Genomic DNA, 19,741 nt, shown 5'->3' with positions numbered 1-19,741 from the left:
CTTAAAAATCTAAATTTTGACATAATTTTGATTCGCTATTACGTTATAAATTATTATAAAAGTTACATGCAAATGCTTTACAGAAGAAAAAGGGCGTAACTGCAAAAAACAATGGTTTTAAATTTACAAATTCGATTAAAAAATCTGCAAATATTATATTTAAAAGCAAAAAAGACATGCATAAAGTATATTTTTAGAACAAAATCTTTAAACCAATGTTTAAAACTGGCACGACATTTTATATAATGAAATAAATAAACAGTTGGTATATATTATTAAGTTGTTTTCCCATTTTATAAAGTTGAGTTTTTTCAGCCTACATTTACAAAATAATCAATTTAAAAAATCTGTTTAAAGTTCTTTCCAATATAAATGATCGGAATTTAAATAATCATTACGTATATAACAGTATGTTATTACTCTATTTCCTCCCAAATTAACTCGAAAGACAGAATGATACAAAAAAAAAAACATGTGATACAAAAAAAAAATTTTTTTCCTTCTCAAATTTTTTCACATAATTTTATCTAAATGAAAGACTGCATATAAAATTATATTTTTCGATATTTTATGGCAGTTTTAGTTTCAAAAGTTAAGCGATCTAGGTTTTAAAGCGGTTTTTCGTAAATATTGATGAGCCAGCATTGTTAGGTCCAATTGGTCTTGTGTTTTTCCACATGCGAAGGTTTCCCATTGATTTTCAGTCTGAAATGTAATGTTTTGTTAGTATATAACAAAAATTTTTGTGTTAAGTTTTCTTATTAATTGTAAAAAACTACAACAATACAAATAATTTATAATTATAATCTCGAAAGGTACGGATCTAGGAGTGCTATTTAAGTTAGATTATTCAATACTAGCTTTCCGCCCGCGGCTTCGCCCGTTTTGTCTAAAACATAATAAATTATATACTAAAACCTTCCTCTTGAATCATTCTGTAGTTCCTCAAGATTTAAGCATACATAGGGACAGAGAAAGCGACTTTGTTTTATACTATGTAGTGATATGTAATTTCAATGAATAAAAGAAAATAGAATGTCTCTAGTCAGATAATCACATTAGTTTATATCGAGTATTTAAATAATATACTAAAAACAAGTTATTCTGTTTCCTAGAATATGTTCATACTAGCTTTCCGCCCGCAGCTTCGCCCGCGCAGTCAAAGAAAAACCCGCATAGTTCCCGTTCCCGTGGGATATTCCGGGATAAATATATCCTATTTCCCGGGATAAAAAGTAGCCTATGTCCTTTCTCGTGTATCAAAATATCTCTATACCAAATTTCATGCAAATTGGTTCAGTAGTTAAGGCGTGATTGAGTAACAGACAGACAGACAGACAGAGTTACTTTCGCATTTATAATATTAGTATGGATTTATCAATCCTTTTAAAACATAATATTTTAAATCGGTTGGACCGATGAAGATGAAATTATCTGTATACCTACACTTCAAGTACTTTCTAAACTCACAATTACTACATAATATACTAGTTTATGTATACCAGAAAAATTTTAGTAATCATCTACAAAATAAATACAAACCAATATAAAAGACGGTTTCTCCTCCTTAACCTGCGGCTCTTGGTCGAACTTTATAGATCGGACAGCTGATTTCTTCAATACCACCGGTTCGTCGGATTGACGTCGTACCTATTTTATATTTCATGTTAAATATGTTTTATTGTATGATATTTCTAGTTTTTTAGATAAAGTAGGAAATTAGGATATTCTAGAATGTTAGGAAGTTAGTGTGTTCCATAGAATTTTGAATGTTGTAGATCATAGATGTATTATTTATCTGTGCCTGTCTTAACCTCATATTATCATACTTGTAAGTTTGAAGAAAAAAAAATATTTTTAGCTATTTTTTTTAATAGTTTCACAGTAAGTCTATCAATGGTAACTATCCAATTTACGTCGTTGTAGTTGTCGTTACTTGTGTTAATTTATGTAGACTATAGTTTTATACCTTATTAAAATGCTTTATTATTCATTATCTTTGTGTACTTTCTTTGATCTTCAGTAATCTTATGTTTATAATTTGCACAGCCAATAGCTTTAACAAGATTTATTTTTCAGAATTCTCGGGATTCGAACCCAGAACCATTTAAGAGCTAACCATTATTTTTAATCAAAGGTAATTTAAATTAATATTCGTGTAGCATAATAAGTTAGTGTTTAGAAGTTAATGTACTTTTCGCTTTTAGCAGCCTAAATAGTTATTCTAAATAATATTATAAAAAGATGTATGTAGGTAATTTTACCAGCTTAGGATTTTGTTGTCTCATGTTAATATAGTCAGATTCAGAAATATTCAATTCACTGCTTTATTAGCTTGCATATATTAAGTAATATCTCTCATTTCTCAAAATCGGCTCAGTAATAGTAGATACAGAAAATATTAAAAAGTCTATATATACCTACTTATATTTTAAGTAAGCGAAATAATATAATAGGCAACCAAACAACTCCGAAAAATAAAATAAAATGAAAATATTGCTCTCTAAAAGTCTACTTTTCGGAATATTGTATCATATTTCTAAAAATATTTATATTACGTGTTCTTTTTAAATTATACGAACGAAAACCAGTTTTTTTTATAATATTAAATTTATGAATGGACATTGGACATGTTTTTTTCACTTTAATATATGTCACACCTACGATCTTACCAATATATTACGCTTTCGTTTCATAAAAATTTAAAAAGAACACATTATATCAATAAGGAGTAACTTAAATAAATTAAAACCAACAGATACTGTGATAAATAACTTTATTGAAATAAACAATGACATCGGACTATATGGAGTTTTGGATTGGAAACTATCAATATTGACAGCGAAACAAAGTAAACAGAAAAAATAATACAAAAAACATAATTACAAAAAAAAATCATTACAGCTATAGAATAAATTAAAACAATTTAAGACATAAATTAATAACAAAAATATACAACAAAAAATAAATATGTTTTTAAAGTATCAACACTGGTCTGTCAATATTGTAGGAGAGGTGTGGGATAGAACGGGACAAGGTGGGATTGAAATGGGATCAAAATGTCATTAATTTATTTCAATAATTATTAAGTAGCTGCCGATTCAATATTTAACAGAGATAGAAAATAAATAGTTCGTAATTATATTACATAATACGTACGACATAGCAAATCACAAAGCAAATAGACTTTTAAATAATAAATATAAGGATGGGACAGGTCCTAAGGGATTGTTAGTTTTAATCTATCCAATTTATCAAACCGCAATATATAAAATTAACGCAATACTTTTGTTATTTCATTCCTTCCGCTAATTAATTAATTAGTCGAATAACGACTTATTATTACGTCTTTTTACTAGCCGAAAACTAAATCTACCAAATTGGTAAAACGATCAAATCCGTTCGATCGCGTAACAAGTATCAAAACTTTAAATCTCGCAAAAGAAATAAATTTTCAACACACATAAAATATATTAGAACCTATAGAAACCCGAACTTAACAGAATAAATAGCCGTTAATACTCACGAAGCTAAACTATAAGTAATACTTGCAACTTAAATATAAATTTGGTGCGCGGTAAACATGAGGTATCGACTTTAACCTAAGGGATTCGACGAACAAGTTATTTTTATAGTTTAAAGGAAATTAAAACTTGTAATCAAGCTTATTTTACATACTATAAAACAAAGTCATTGTCCGTCCCTATCATTAGAGATTTTGATGATGTTTTTCTAATAGAGTGGTTCTTGAGGAATATAAAGGTAGTTAAAAGAAATACATAGTTTCCAAACAATCATTATTTCTATTATACTTTTTTTCTGGTCTTTCTTATTAATTTGATTTCACGTTAAAAAGTTTTAAGATTTGTTATTTTAACATCAACTAACATGCAAAAAAGAAAAACCAGTAATATTTATACCTAAAAGTGAACTCTATATGTATTACATGCAAGCTCCAATTTCCTTTAAGCTTACTTTAAACTGTAGCGTCAAATAAAAAATCCCAATAAACCTAATTAACCAATATATTAAGAAAATTCATTTGATGAAACGTTCATCTTTGGTCGCTTATATTTATTTCGTCATACGTTAAGTAAGTTCTTAAACAAAATTTTACAATCGATTATATATCGATTCAAATCGAGTACATCGATAATCGCGTTAATATATTAGTGATTCTAATCAGAATCGATTTAACCGTAATATACAAATTCAATTGACATTATTTTATTATTTAACACAATTGTTAAGTCCGATATTGCTATTTGCTTCAGCAAATTTTATTCGTATAACTACATAGTATAAAACAAAGTTGCTTTCCGCCGTCTGTTTGTTTGTATGGATCTTTACAACTACGCAACAGATTTTGATGCGATTTTTTTTAATAGTGATTCTCGAAGGTTTTAGTACATAACTTATAAGGTTTTAGACAGGTCGAAGTCGCGGACGGAAAGCTAGTTTTTTATATAATTAATTGCATATTACATATTAGTAAATATATAATAATCGTTATACAGATCGTCATTCTGTTTCTCACTATCCGTGTACGTACTCTTTTCCATACTCCACCACTGATTTTCCTTTTCGACCTCGTTATTTTTCATTTTATTAGTTAATACTTGATCAATTTGTGACGTAGACGGTTTTTGGTTTGTCACCTTATATATGTGATCTACTAACGCGTTGGCTAACACTTCTTTTGGAGCTATTAAATTATCACACGCTAGATCACTATTATTTATTGTTTTTAATCTATCCGCGTTGAGTCTAGCGAAGCTTCTAGGCGATTCTACATTAGTTATATTTCTGAAGGGAGTCTGATATTCGTAATTATTACAAATTAAGCTCGGAAGGGTGTTAGGTTCAGGATTAGTAGGGATATAGGACCTGTGTTGTACCTTGTTTTGCGTGATAACGTTCTCTATATCCATTTCCTCGTATTTCATTGGTTCCGGCGTGTTTTCTGTGCTCATTAGACTATGGAGGCTAGTTGATTCTTCTAGAAGAGAGTTCTTAACGATGGACGGCGGTGAGAATAGTACTGAACTGTCGCCGGCTAGTGTTTTGCTCTGTAATTAAGAAAAAGTTAAGTTATTGGTAAAGCAAATAACTGTGTGAAGATCTTGTGATTTAAAGTACCTACATTTTCGATTAAAAATCTGTATACAAACATGCGTATGTATTACAATACATTCTAATATTTTGTGTACCCAGCTTTAGAACACAATAGAGAGGTTCTGTAAGTGTACATGTAAATAACTCACGATTTTGAGCTTACACGACCTTTTTTTGTCACCGCAGTCGTTGTATTTTCGCAGTATTTATTGCGTCGGCATCACTAGTATAACGCATGCATAGAGTACAAGTCCACTATGTGTAGTGGACTATGCTCTATATACCATACTAGCTGTGTCTCGCGGTTTCACCCGCATTGCTCCGCTCTTGCCGGTCTTAGGGTGACGATATATAGCTTATAGCCTTCCTCAATAAATGGGCGAAAGAATTTTTCAAATCGGACCAGTAGTTCCCGAGATTAGCGCGTTCAAATAAACAAAAAAACTCTTCAGCTTTATTATATTAGTATAGATAATGCATGCACAATCTGCTGCCACGGTACATTGCGTCACTCTACTCGCTCCGTGTTTAATCTTGGTTTACAGCACATAGAGCAGACACTTTCAGCTGTCACACGTTGTACAGGTAGCGTCAAGTAAAAAGAACGCTGACGTATGGCTGCGCATTGGCGATTTATCGGTCTATTTGGTGTTATGAGGTGGTTATAAGAATAACAAATAGGTAGTTGCGAAGCCACGATTCGCGAGCTTAGTTCATAAATAAAATAATCGCCACATAGTTTTCGTGCAAAACTCGATCCATGTGCAAACACACCCCATCACTTTCATCCAGCGTTCTTTTTACGTGACGTGTACTGTACACTGCATCATCACGCTGTTTGACACGCGACGACGATTGGGTCTTTACACACACGGCCTCCGTTGTGGGGAATGTTGTTCAGGACGATTCGTCCTATTTAACAGCCGCCCGTGAATACGTGTGCGTGAGGCACGCTTTGTTGCGCCGCTATACACCCCCCCCCCTCCCCACCGCTCTACACCCCGCTGTGCGCTGTATCACGCTGTACACCACATAAAATAAGGCCAACGAGAAGCGATACAAAAGGTCATTCACCTAAAAAACAACTGTGGCGTCGACAATTTAATATCTATCTCTTTCCATCTTGTGCCTTCGTCGTAATGTCTCGTTCTCTCGGCAAAAACGTATCGACGTCAAGATGGAATCGCCAACATTTGGGCGGCAATTTTATTATCTTAATATATATAAATCTCGTGTCACAATGTTTGTCCTCAATGGACTCCTAAACTACTTAACCGATTATAATAAAATTCGCACACCATGTGCAGTTCGATCCAACTTGAGAGATAGGATAGGTTTTATCCCGGAAATCCCACGGGAAAGGGAACTATGCGGGGTTTTCTCTGAAAACGCGGGCGAAGCCGCGGGCGGAAAGCTAGTTTTTATTATATTTTATGATTCAGCAAATTATTATAATCACGCTGTATCACGCTGTACAGCACACTGCACACTGCACACTGCACACTGCACACTGCACCCTGCACCCTGCACACTGCACCCTGCACACTGCACACTGCACACTGCACCCTGCACACTGCACCCTGCACACTGCACCCTGCACACTGCACCCTGCACACTGCACACTGCACACTGCACCCTGCACACTGCACCCTGCACACTGCACCCTGCACACTGCACACTGCACACTGCACACTGCACCCTGCACACTGCACCCTGCACACTGCACCCTGCACACTGCACCCTGCACACTGCACCCTGCACACTGCACACTGCACACTGCACACTGCACCCTGCACACTGCACCCTGCACACTGCACCCTGCACACTGCACACTGCACACTGCACACTGCACACTGCACCCTGCACACTGCACCCTGCACACTGCACCCTGCACACTGCACACTGCACACTGCACCCTGCACACTGCACACTGCACACTGCACCCTGCACACTGCACCCTGCACACTGCACACTGCACACTGCACACTGCACCCTGCACACTGCACACTGCACCCTGCACACTGCACACTGCACACTGCACACTGCACACTGCACACTGCACCCTGCACACTGCACCCTGCACACTGCACACTGCACACTGCACACTGCACACTGCACCCTGCACACTGCACCCTGCACACTGCACCCTGCACACTGCACCCTGCACACTGCACACTGCACACTGCACCCTGCACACTGCACCCTGCACACTGCACACTGCACACTGCACACTGCACACTGCACCCTGCACACTGCACCCTGCACACTGCACCCTGCACACTGCACACTGCACACTGCACACTGCACACTGCACACTGCACCCTGCACACTGCACCCTGCACACTGCACACTGCACACTGCACACTGCACACTGCACCCTGCACACTGCACCCTGCACACTGCACCCTGCACACTGCACACTGCACACTGCACACTGCACACTGCACACTGCACCCTGCACACTGCACCCTGCACACTGCACACTGCACACTGCACACTGCACACTGCACCCTGCACACTGCACCCTGCACACTGCACCCTGCACACTGCACCCTGCACACTGCACACTGCACACTGCACACTGCACCCTGCACACTGCACCCTGCACACTGCACACTGCACACTGCACACTGCACACTGCACCCTGCACACTGCACCCTGCACACTGCACACTGCACACTGCACACTGCACACTGCACCCTGCACACTGCACCCTGCACACTGCACACTGCACACTGCACACTGCACACTGCACCCTGCACACTGCACCCTGCACACTGCACCCTGCACACTGCACACTGCACACTGCACACTGCACACTGCACACTGCACCCTGCACACTGCACCCTGCACACTGCACACTGCACACTGCACACTGCACACTGCACCCTGCACACTGCACCCTGCACACTGCACCCTGCACACTGCACCCTGCACACTGCACACTGCACACTGCACACTGCACACTGCACCCTGCACACTGCACCCTGCACACTGCACCCTGCACACTGCACCCTGCACCCTGCACACTGCACACTGCACACTGCACACTGCACACTGCACCCTGCACACTGCACCCTGCACACTGCACCCTGCACACTGCACACTGCACACTGCACACTGCACACTGCACCCTGCACACTGCACCCTGCACACTGCACCCTGCACCCTGCACACTGCACACTGCACACTGCACACTGCACACTGCACACTGCACGCTACTCACCGGCGTCTCTAGCGCGAAGCACACGTCGGGCACGGCGTGCGCGTGCGGCGTGCTGGTGGCCGCGCCCCAGCTGTGCGCCAACACCTTGCGGGCACGCTTGTGGCCCGGCACGTTCTCCTTGCCGCGGGACCCGGAGCCTATGCCGCTGTCGTTCACCTGCTGGTTATATGTACAGTTAGAGGTAGATCTTAATATGTTTGTCCTCAATGACCTCCTAACGCCGTTAGTACACCGACGCATTCGCGTGCGGCAGCGAATCTCTGCGAAACTACTGCGTAGCGAAACATCTGCGGAACGTTAGTAAACAGCAATGTTTTCGCAACTTTTTCGCAATGCATCTCGTTTCATCATTCGCATATCTATGTGCTAGAGTGAGACATATCATATGCGAAAACCTACCATACTACTGACAGATTTTTCGTTGTTTCGCTGCCGCTCGCGAATGCGTCGATGTACTAACGGCATAAACCACTTAACCGATTATAATAAAATTCGCACACCATATGCAGTTCGATCCAACTTGAGAGATAAGATAGTTTAAATCTCAAATCGTTTTAGAGAAAGCGGGCGAAGTCGCGGAAGGTAAACTAGTAGTGGTATAGATATAGAACTACATAAATAGAAGTATACATATAGAGCCACATAGTTATATATATATAACTGCCATATAAATATTGAGCTACATAGTTATTAATATAGAGCTACTGACAAATAGACTTCTTGCTATGTATATAATATATGCCAGTAGCATTATAATAATATGCTGAAGATATAGAGCTACTTTAAAAGAATATGAAACGCTAGCTCTACATTGCGTAACAAATCGCATTTACACATACATACTTATAATAAATATAACTGCGTTAAAAACAACCGACTTCAAACTTGCACTTGCAAAATTTACAAATACCTACAGACAAAAATGCTCATAAAATAAAAACTACTGGGCCTATCCGAATAAAATTTTTATGGGACCAATTCGACACCATCCCGCATCGAACAAAAAAAGAATCACGTAAATCGGTTCAGAAACCTCGGAGTAATCGGTGTACATACATAAAAAAAAATATATATATATACATATATATATACCGGCCGAATTGATAACCTCCTCCTTTTTTTTGAAGTCGGTTAAAAATAAATCGTTTATAGCTCATTACATTGAACTAACAATAGATGAGTAAAACTAAAAAAAATAGCTATAAAGGCTGTTATGCCATCATAGCTAAACCATAACATCAATTTATATGAAACTAGCGGTCCGCCCCGGCTTCGCCCGTGGCACATGTTTACGTTTTCTCTACATAAGAACCATCCTCGTACTTCAAGGAATATAATAAAAAAAGAATTATCGAAATCGGTTCAGCCGTTCTCGAGTTATGCGCTTACCAACACATTTTGCGATTCATTTTTATATATAAGATTTGTAACATAAACAGTTTATAACTTAAAAACTGATGTTTACGCCCATAGTCTAATCAAATTCATCAGATCCGGAATCCCATCAACAATTCTGAGTTAGAAAAACTTTCTTTTATATTACACTATTGGTTCACCCCGGCTTCGACCGTGATACGTGTTTACGTTTTTTCTCCATAAGAACCACCATAGTAGTTCAAGTAATATTATAAAAAAATAATTAACGAATTCGGTTCAGCCGTTCTCGATTTATGCGCTTTCCAACACTTTTTGCACTTTCCAACACTTTTTGCAATTCATTTTTATATCACTACATAGTATAAAACAAAGTCGCTTTCTCTGTCCTATGTCCCTTTGTATGCTTAAATCTTTAAAACTACGCAACGGATTTTGATGCGGTTTTTTTAATAGTGATTCAAGAGGAAGGTTTTAGTATATAATTTATAAGGTTTAAGACAAAGCGGGCGAAGCCGCGGGCGGTAAGCTAGTTATAGATAAATTATAAACATTACATTTTAATCCAATTACCTGTACATCATTCTCAACATTGGACATAGCAGAATCATTATTAGCACTCTCTTCCCGTTGAATCATTTCTGTTATATCGGCTACTAATACACCGGGACTTGATGGTGAATACTTGAGGCCGGATTTCTTGCCGATTTCAGCCATTGCTATTTTGAAGGGGGTTGGTGTTCTGGAATTCAATTATAATTGTTAATAATTTTCATAATTTAAAAGATTTTTTTACTATCACATTAAATGTAAATAGGATACAGAAGCTTTTTGTGTGATAAACTATGAGTAGAAAGTTGTTTTCATTTTTTTTAAGCTATTGCATAGCTTGTATCGCGGGCCTTGAGCGCGGGGACCGAATCGAGAAATTCCGTAACGAAAAAACCTCACACTCCCCACGGGGACGGGCGGAGGTGTGGCTTGAAGGTATAGCATGCAATAGCGCAACCGCGGCAGTCCGCGAGTGCCATACGTCTTTTTAGATATAGATTAAAGTATTTGGTTTAGTTGATTGTGTAATTTGTAATATGTATCTTATATTTTATTTTGAAGTTAGAAGAATTTTCGTTATTTACGAGATAATAATATATTTGTCTGAGAACTGTTTTCTTTCTCTAATAATGTTACACTGTACAAAAAGCAGTTGAAAAACATAAATATACCGAACTACTGTTGAAATTTTATTTCTTTTGATGATAAAAACTTATTACAACGAGACTTTATCGCAGAGTTTTTCATGTCACAACCACTGTACTAAAAAGTCAATTTTCTTTATAATATAATTATTATGTTCCAAATTTCTTATAATTTTTGTACTGACTATCGTAAAAATATACTTACTTAGGTGTGTTCTTAAGTTGCGTTCCTCCGGGTGTAATATTGGCGGGTGTGGGCGTATGTAATAGTGGACTTGCTCCCCATTCCTGGAATTTTTTAATTTAATTTTTAGTATATTTATTATAGCTTTAAAAATTATGAAAATAAATACCGATTGAATTTAATTATATGTGGGTATTCATCAGCATTTGTAATTTGTATAGTAACCACAGTGCACAAAAATAAATTAATTTTCCTAGGTAAGTAATTAAAAGATAAATAATTTAGACATTTTACGGTATCAGAAGTAACAATGGAAAGAAATGCTTTTATTTTTAAACAGAAGAGGACAAATTACAATTTTAATTATATTGTTATTATTCTTTCTGTGCTATAATCCTGAAAATACTTTTAAAAAAATGTGTGTGTGTACCAATGTACACACGTAAGAAGTGAAACTTCTTTATGACCTTATTTTTCAAAAAATAATTTACTATATGCAACTTTACAGAAATACGTCGAATCACGTGTGGTAGGGATAAGAAAAAGATGGCGCGTAACGGAAAAATGTCACGCGTAACGAAAAAATGTTACACTAAATTTTTTTCCAACCCCGATAAAGAAGTTTCACTTCAATAATTGCAATGTTGCAAAACTTATCATATTCATGATGAAATAAAAGCAACTAACCTTACTAACAGCCTGTCTCAACGGTGTAGAATCAAAGTTAGGGAACGACAAAGTAGCTGGTGAATTCAAAAACTGCGACGGACTGAACGGTAACGCTTTTATGGGAGTCGCTCCTTCTATTGACTTTACGTTTTCTGTCCAGTTGTTCTGAAATATATTAAGGTTCTATTAGTGAGACTAGCTGTGCTGCGCGGTTTCACCCGCATTGCTCCACTCCTATGGTATTAGCGTGATGATATATAGCCTTCCTCGATAAATGGACTATCTGACACCAAAAGAATTTTTCAAATCGGACCAGTAGTTCCTGAGATTAGCGCGTTCAAACAAACAAACAAACGAACTCTTCAGCTTTATAATATTAGTATAGATTATAATAAAAAAAAAATGTATGTCATATAATAATAAGTTGTACAGTAAAGTAGTGTTTTAATTGGTTATGGTTGAAATGGATTATGAAAATACAGTTTGTTTGATTGATCGCAAAGATCTATTTATAAACAAGAATAAAAAGTGCCTTATTTTGGTTTTAGTGTGCATTTTTGACTTACGTTTCCGAATATTTTAAATTGCATGAACATGTTATAAAACAATTCTATGAAATCTGTTACGTCATGATAATTTTTATCCAAGTAAGATAAATTTCTCAGCTATAAAGAGTGAGAAATAGATATTTTTTTACGGATTTCATTCATCTATTTGTCTAATCATTCAGTAATTTTCTTATAATAACTCCTTTACCAACTACTAACAACGCATAAAACATCAAAAAATAGCTACACCCTTCAAAAATTTAATCAAAAACACCGATACAAACTCACATGTACTGGTTTCTTATTCTTTCGCCTCAATATCGGTGGTGGACTGGATTCCGTTAATTTTTTCTTGGGTGATGAATATACCGACGGTACGATTATTTCCTTACTTGGCTCTGTGCATACTGAGTATGTTACTGTAAAAAATAAATATAAATTTAATAAAATTTCGATTTAATTTAAACTATTTTAACTTATAAATGGGAAAACTTACTATTTAAAATTTGGATTAGGATATTTATGCAAATAACGAATATAAATAAATAAATAAATATTTAAACATTTCGGGACTATTTTCACACACGGCACTATCTGATCCCATACTAAGCTTTCGCTTGTGTTATGGAAACCAGATGGCTGGTAAACATACATATATAATTTTAAATAACTACATATATAGATAATTAACACCCACACACAGAGCAAACATCTATGTTCATCACACAAATATTTGCCCCGGGTGGGAATCGAACCCACGACCAGTGACTTGGAAAGCAAGGTCACTACCAACCAAGCCAACCGGCCAGTCAAAAGTGTGATACTTATACAAATAATTTTATATTGTAGATCTACTAAATTACCAAAACATTTTTACTTGGAAAGTTAATCACTTGAAATTGATTAACAAGTACATAGTATGTAAATTTTAAATGATATTGACCACAATATTTTTTGATAAAATAATATTCTTGTTTAAAGATCCATGTGTAAATCAAAATTATAATATGTTTGTTCCAAAATTCATATACTATCTTAATATATATAAATCTCGTGTCACAATGTTTGTCCTATATGGACTCCTAAACCACTTAACCGATTATAATAAAATTCGCACAGCATGTGCAGTTCGATCCAACTTGCGAGATAGGATAGTTTAAACCTGTAGGTACCACAGGCGAAGCCGGGGCGGACCGCTAGTTCTACATAAATTCATATACTGTACTAAATAAAAATAATATATTATGCGAAGTTTCTGTTAAAACTCACCACTATTTTGATTATTATTGCTAGTGGACGACGCTTGTGATAAATAATTTTTTATTGGCGAATCCATTGGCAATGTTTCTATATTCACGAACCTGAAAAAATAATTAGTCAAATTGATTATTTTGAGTAAGGACATATGGCTAGTTAGAAGCGTAGTTTTCCTTAGTTCGGGATAAAATTTTCTCTTTTTTTTTAATAGGGTATTTCTTCTAATATTTTATTCCATTTCTTGTAATATTTTACATGTTCTAAATTCTAACAAATACAAAATCCATACTAATATTATAAATACGAAAGTAACTCTGTCTGTCCGTCTGTCTGTTACTCAATCACGCCTTAACTACTGAACCAATTTACATGAAATTTGGTATAGAGATATTTTGATATCCGAGAAAGGACATAGGTAGGCTACTTTTTACCCCGGGAAATAGGATAGGTTTTATCCCGAAAATCCCACGGAAACGGGAACTATGCGGGTTTTTCTTTGACTGCGCGGGCGAAGCTGCAGTTGGAAATCATATATACAGTGGTGGTCACATAATTAAAGACACTAAGAGAATTTTATACTACCCAAGACACTTCTCTCAAAAATTTTTTTTACACTACCATTGGAACTTTTAAAATAATTTTAAAATATTCAGGTATGTGTTGTCTAATGCTAAACTAAATTTTATCTACAGAACTTGTCAGTTTGTTAGATTTTAATCGGTTCATTCTTACTACTAGCAGTTTTAACCTAGCAAAGGTCTGGCCATATAATTAAAGACATAAGACTCGCCTATAAGAAATATAAAAAAAAATTGTTTTTATGAGATTATTTTTCCAACATAAAATGTCTGACGTATTTACAAAATATTTTTACACTTTTCAATATTTGGTTGCATGTCCTTTGGCAGTAGTGACGGTTTACATCTCTTGGGCATTGAACAACTAATTTTGTACAAGTTGCATCACTAATTTGGTTCCATTCTTCGAAAATGCTTTGCAAAGTTAGTCGACGTTTGTTCACCGCTTTGCCACGACTTCTTTCTTTCTTGATTCCATAAGTTTTCGATCGGATTTAAATTCGGACTGTAGGCCGGGGGCCAATCCAAAACAGTTACAGATTGGTTCCTTAACAAGCATTTCACTACATTTGCTGTGAGCTTAGGATCATTATCGTGTTGAAAAGTCCCAACAAAAGGTAAATTTTCCTACGCATAGGGCAGCATGGATTGCTCTAAAATATACTTGTACTAGAATTTATCCATGTTGCTTTCTGTCTTTTTGACAGGTCCAACGCCAAGTCCAGAAAAAAAGGCCCCACACTTTGATATTGCCACCCTCATGTATGACTACTTATTAGTGTATCTTAGATCCATTTTCTTATTGAGATGGCGTCCTACATATTCTTTTCTAACAGAATTACTCATATTAATCTTAGTTTCATGCAAAAACAGCACATGTTTCCATTCTTGTTCAGTCCAGTGTTCGTATTTTGTAGCAAAGTCAAATCTTGCCTTCACATTTTGTTTTTTTCAAAAGTGGTACTTTCCGAGATACTCTTCAGTGCAAGTTTTCCTCATACAGTCTCCGTCTAATTGTCCTTGCAGACCCCCCTTCAAGCCTGCTGCACCATACAACTCTGATTTGTATCAGTTCCGACCCTTTAAATTGATCTTTTTTAGCCAACAACACCATTTTTGAATCTTTCGGCCAAGTAGTTTCACTTGGTTTTGCTTTTCTGGGTACGTTGTCGGTCGTGAGGAACATCTTGACATGTTCTATAGCATTGATAACCATATTCTTGGAACAGTTTAATTATAATGGAAGTTAAAAATAATTTTTCTTGTGGACGAGTCGCAACTATTGTTTTTAAACATAATAATTGATATAAAAACTATTAAACGTATGGATTTTAATTTTAAAAGTTAAAAATACTGAAAATAATTATGCAGTGTCAACGATTTATGAAATTACGCGGCAAAACGAAGAAAAGCACAATGCTGTTTCTTTTTATTTATAAAAAATTATAACGCATTTCTTGTTGTCTTTAATTAAGTGGCCAGCTACACGTACGTACACAAAGTTTGTGTTACATTCCCACAGAGAGCAAGTGTCGAAACTAACAAGGAATATAACTATTTTATGTCCCTCATTTTAAATAACACATTGTCTTGTATGGTTTAATAAAAATAATACTAGATTAAGTAACTTTTTCAGATAATTGTAGTTCCTAATGTAAATCTTTTATGGTCAATTAGGGGGTGTCTTTAATTATGTGACCACCACTGTATTATTGAATTCATTATGATAGATATGTTATATGTTTAAATTTCGTAGTTTAAAAAGTTTATTATTGATATATTTTTTTTAGGATATCTCTGTTCGACATTTACACATACCATCAGCTATTTTTACGTGAACAAAACATATTATTATTTACCTACTTATTAAAAAAATTACTCACTTAAAAGGTGATTCAACGATCTCAATATCAGCGGCCACCAACCCGCCTCTATCAGGCGACTCCCTTCCCGTACTCTGTACACTGATATTTTGCTGTATGTTTGTCAGTTGGTCCTTCAGTAACTGCCGGAAGTGTAACACTTGTTTGGACGGCGGCTGGCTTGTTGTTGATGAGTTGCTTTGGATCGACTCGTTGAATGGGTCTGACCAATTGCTCTGGAATTAATAATTGTTGTTGAAATTATCTACACTAATAATATTATAAAAAGGAAAACTTTGTTTGTTTGTTTGATTGATTGTAATGAATAGGCTCATAAACTACTGGACCGATTTTAAAAATTCTTTCACCATTAAAAAGCTACATTATCCACGAGTAATATAGGCTATATATTATCACGCTAAGACCAATAGGAGCGGAGCCACGCGGGTGAAACCGCGCGGAACCTCTAGTTTGGTATATTTATGTTGAAACATTAATTTAAAGATTAAATTCAATACAGTAATATTTGGTAAAATGACCACTATAATGCACACATAAAGCAAATAGAATGACAAAAACACGTAACAGTAACAAAAAGAAAGTAGGTAGTGACATTATAAAATTGATGCAAAACAATTATAAAAATGTTACATCAAAATTAAAAAAAAAAAAAAATTTTGATGCAACTGCACTGCTTTGACTATTAATTTACAAAATTTTAGAAAGCGAGCGAGCCTAATTTCAAGAATCGAACCCGTCCAAGTATTATACATTTATTTACGACAAAATGAATTAAATAATCACACCAACGCCCTAATCACAAAAAAAATTACAAAAAACAGAAAAAAAAAACGAAAAAAAATCTCAGAAATTCACAAAATATTTTTTTTTGAAAAAAATTAACAAAAATCACGCAAACTAACATCGTTATAAGCAACAACGGCTCTATCACTACTGGCGCTAAGCTCGAATCTCTTCACCTTCGCCTGTCTCCGCCGAGCATCGAACCCATCCATGTCTGGTTCGTATTTTCTGCGCATTGTTGAGTTCCAGTGGTTTTTGATTGCATTGTCGGTCCTGGAAAAGAGTTTTTTAGTGTTGAATCATTTTCTAGAAAATAATGTCTAACTAAGATTGCGTTGTATAGTTAAACCTTCTTGAATGGAACCCCTGATCACATTCAGGGAAATCTTAAATTATTTTAAACTAGCTTTCCACCCGCCGCTTCGCCCGCGCAGTCAAAGAAAAACCCGCATAGTTCCCGTTCCCGTGAGATTTCCGGGATAAAACCTATCCTATGTCCCAGGGTAAAAAGTAGCCTATGTTCTCGGTATCAAAATATCTCTATACCAAATTTCATGCATTGGTTCAGTAGTTAAGGCGTGATTGAATAACAGACACACAGACAGAGTTACTTTCGCATTTATAATATTATTATGGATAGCATTAAAAATAATGAAGTAATATATTTCACATGATAAACAATAACATATAACATCATACTTTAGTTTAAACATTAAAATAGAAGTAGGTAACCGTTGCTAGTAGAACCCCGGTGATTGCTAACAAAATAATATACGGTATCATCATTGCCTTTTATTTGAAATCTTCCACCTAAATATTCCCCTTTCGACTCTCCACTTTAACCCCCTTCAATTTACAGTAACACAACGGCTCAGTTTCATAGAGCATAACTATACATTTACTTTCCAAAATTAACTAAACAATCATTTTAAGTTTTAAATTCATATTTTATACACCAACTTACCTGCCAGGCAATAATTTAGCTATCTTAGCCCACTGGTTGCCCAACTGTTTGTGCGCTTGGTATATTATCCTATCTTCATGTTCCGTCCATGCTGTTTTCTTTATAGAAGGATTTAAGTGGTTGTGCCATCGCTCTCTGAAATAGATTTAGTTATTTATAAATAAAATATATAGTAAATCTAATAATATATAAAACTAGCTTACCGCCCGCGGCTTCGCCCGCTTTCTTTAAAACGATTTAAGATTTAAACTATCCTATCTCTCAAGTTGGATCGAACTGCACATGGTGTGCGAATTTTATTATAATCGGTTAAGTAGTTTAGGAGTCCATTGAGGACAAACATTGTGACACGAGATTTATATATATTAATTAAGATAAGATTATCGTGTCACAGTTTTCGTTGCCATACTCCTCCGAAACGGCTGGACCGATTCTCATGAAATTTTCTGTGCATATCGTGTAAATCTGAGAATCGGCCAACATCTATTTTTCATATGTACCACGGGCAAACGACGGCTAGTTGTGTTGAAAATAAGTAATCTTTATATTTTATGCATCACAAGCCAGAGAAGAGATTATATGGTGAATATTGTTTGAAAATATTTAGTGAACATGTTTTGATTTTGATGATATTAAGATCACTCTTAAAAACTATGCAAAGTGAAAAAAGACCTTTTGTCCTTAGTCATATTAATTATAAGGCAAAAATGAATACATAATTGGATTTTATACATTTTTAAGGTAAACATTATTGGCTACTTAATTTTCCAAATAGCAAAATTAGTATATAATTTGTATATATAAAAGATATTTACCTGCATTGTTTCCCTATCCTGCCTTTTAAATGCCGCGCGATGAGTGTCCATTTCTTTGGCCCGTACTTAGCAACTAATTCCATCACTTTCTCATCCTCCTGCAAATAAAAATATAATTTAGTAAAAATAATATTACTACATAGTTACATACCTAAATATAGTAATTCTATATATGTAACAAATTTTAAAAGTCATGTAGTATTCATAGATTCAATAATTTTAATGCGGAAGCAAGTATGTAATCAAATTTAATTGGCTTAACCAATTGTGCATTATTAAGATTATTATGTTTTGTCTTTAATAAGTTAAGGAACTGACAACTGTGCTATTATTTAATGTCATTTACTACGTGAATATAATAAAAACTGGTCACTAGAGAATTTTTGAACTAAAAATTTAGTAAAATAAGATACCTTAAGTGTGCTTAGAACTTGAATAAAATAAACATCATTGCAATGTACAGTTTTTCTTTATCGGGTATTTAGGTTAATTTTCATACACTTTATAGGAAGTAGTTTATAGATTTTACGCACATTTATATTTAAGGAAGCTTAACACGAATCCTTTAAAAGTCCGTTAGTAAATTGCTCCAATTTCGAAATCACCAATAACAATTCTTCATGCATTACCAATACATATTGTTATTAGTTATTACATAACAAAAAGTGTTTATAAAAAGCTCCGTGTGAAAATACGTTACTTTACAAGGTGAACCACTGCGTGGGTGTGCTAAAAAATATGAATCGAATCAGCTGAGTGCTGAGTGACTAAGCTATCTGCATATTGTTTGATAAATACTTTGATGCTATTAATCGTACAACTTGTTGAAGATGACATTTCCTTTTAGGTTACGTCATTAATCTTTTAAGACGTTGTTATAAATTATACGTATACGACTTATATAAAGAATAGGAATTACCTATAAAAAGGGATTATTTAACAGTAACAGTTTTTATTTTAATTTAGCTTAAGTTATTCCTTATAGCCAGGTTCTTATGACAAAGAAAAGTCTACTCAAAATAAATCAAGAATAGTCGGAAAAAACAGAGAAGGTTATAAACAATCATCGAGGTATTAATGTAAACAATTGATAATTTTTGTTGATGAACAATTGATGTTTTAAACACCGTGCATAATTTTATTTTATAA

The 19,741-nt window shown here is 35.2% G+C and overlaps 1 protein-coding gene across 5 annotated transcripts in view; it reads right to left on the bottom strand.

The window, feature by feature from the left end:
- Nucleotides 1-582: 582 nt before the first annotated feature.
- Nucleotides 583-19,741, bottom strand: part of LOC123703154 (myb protein) — a 54,024-nt gene continuing 34,865 nt past the window's right edge. For 3 of the 5 annotated variants that reach the window (XM_045651060.1, XM_045651059.1, XM_045651062.1), the window contains 11 exons: nt 18,593-18,690; nt 17,778-17,912; nt 16,933-17,086; nt 16,031-16,245; nt 13,582-13,673; nt 12,601-12,731; nt 11,783-11,929; nt 11,117-11,199; nt 10,289-10,457; nt 8,342-8,500; nt 2,760-5,069 (listed from right to left, as the gene is read on the bottom strand). In XM_045651060.1, coding sequence (XP_045507016.1) covers nt 4,482-5,069; nt 8,342-8,500; nt 10,289-10,457; nt 11,117-11,199; nt 11,783-11,929; nt 12,601-12,731; nt 13,582-13,673; nt 16,031-16,245; nt 16,933-17,086; nt 17,778-17,912; nt 18,593-18,690 — 1,971 coding nt within the window. In that variant the 3' untranslated portion in view covers nt 2,760-4,481. Of the gene's footprint in view, nt 706-1,542; nt 1,651-2,759; nt 5,070-8,341; nt 8,501-10,288; nt 10,458-11,116; nt 11,200-11,782; nt 11,930-12,600; nt 12,732-13,581; nt 13,674-16,030; nt 16,246-16,932; nt 17,087-17,777; nt 17,913-18,592; nt 18,691-19,741 lie in introns of those variants that run through there. The other 2 variants (XM_045651063.1, XM_045651061.1) reach the window with 2 other exon arrangements.

This window comes from Colias croceus, chromosome 25, assembly GCF_905220415.1.
Source record: "Colias croceus chromosome 25, ilColCroc2.1".
Taxonomy (NCBI): Eukaryota; Metazoa; Arthropoda; class Insecta; order Lepidoptera; family Pieridae; genus Colias; species Colias croceus.
The sequence above is the reverse complement of the archived record's forward strand: the minus strand, read 5'-3'. Positions and strand labels throughout refer to the sequence as shown.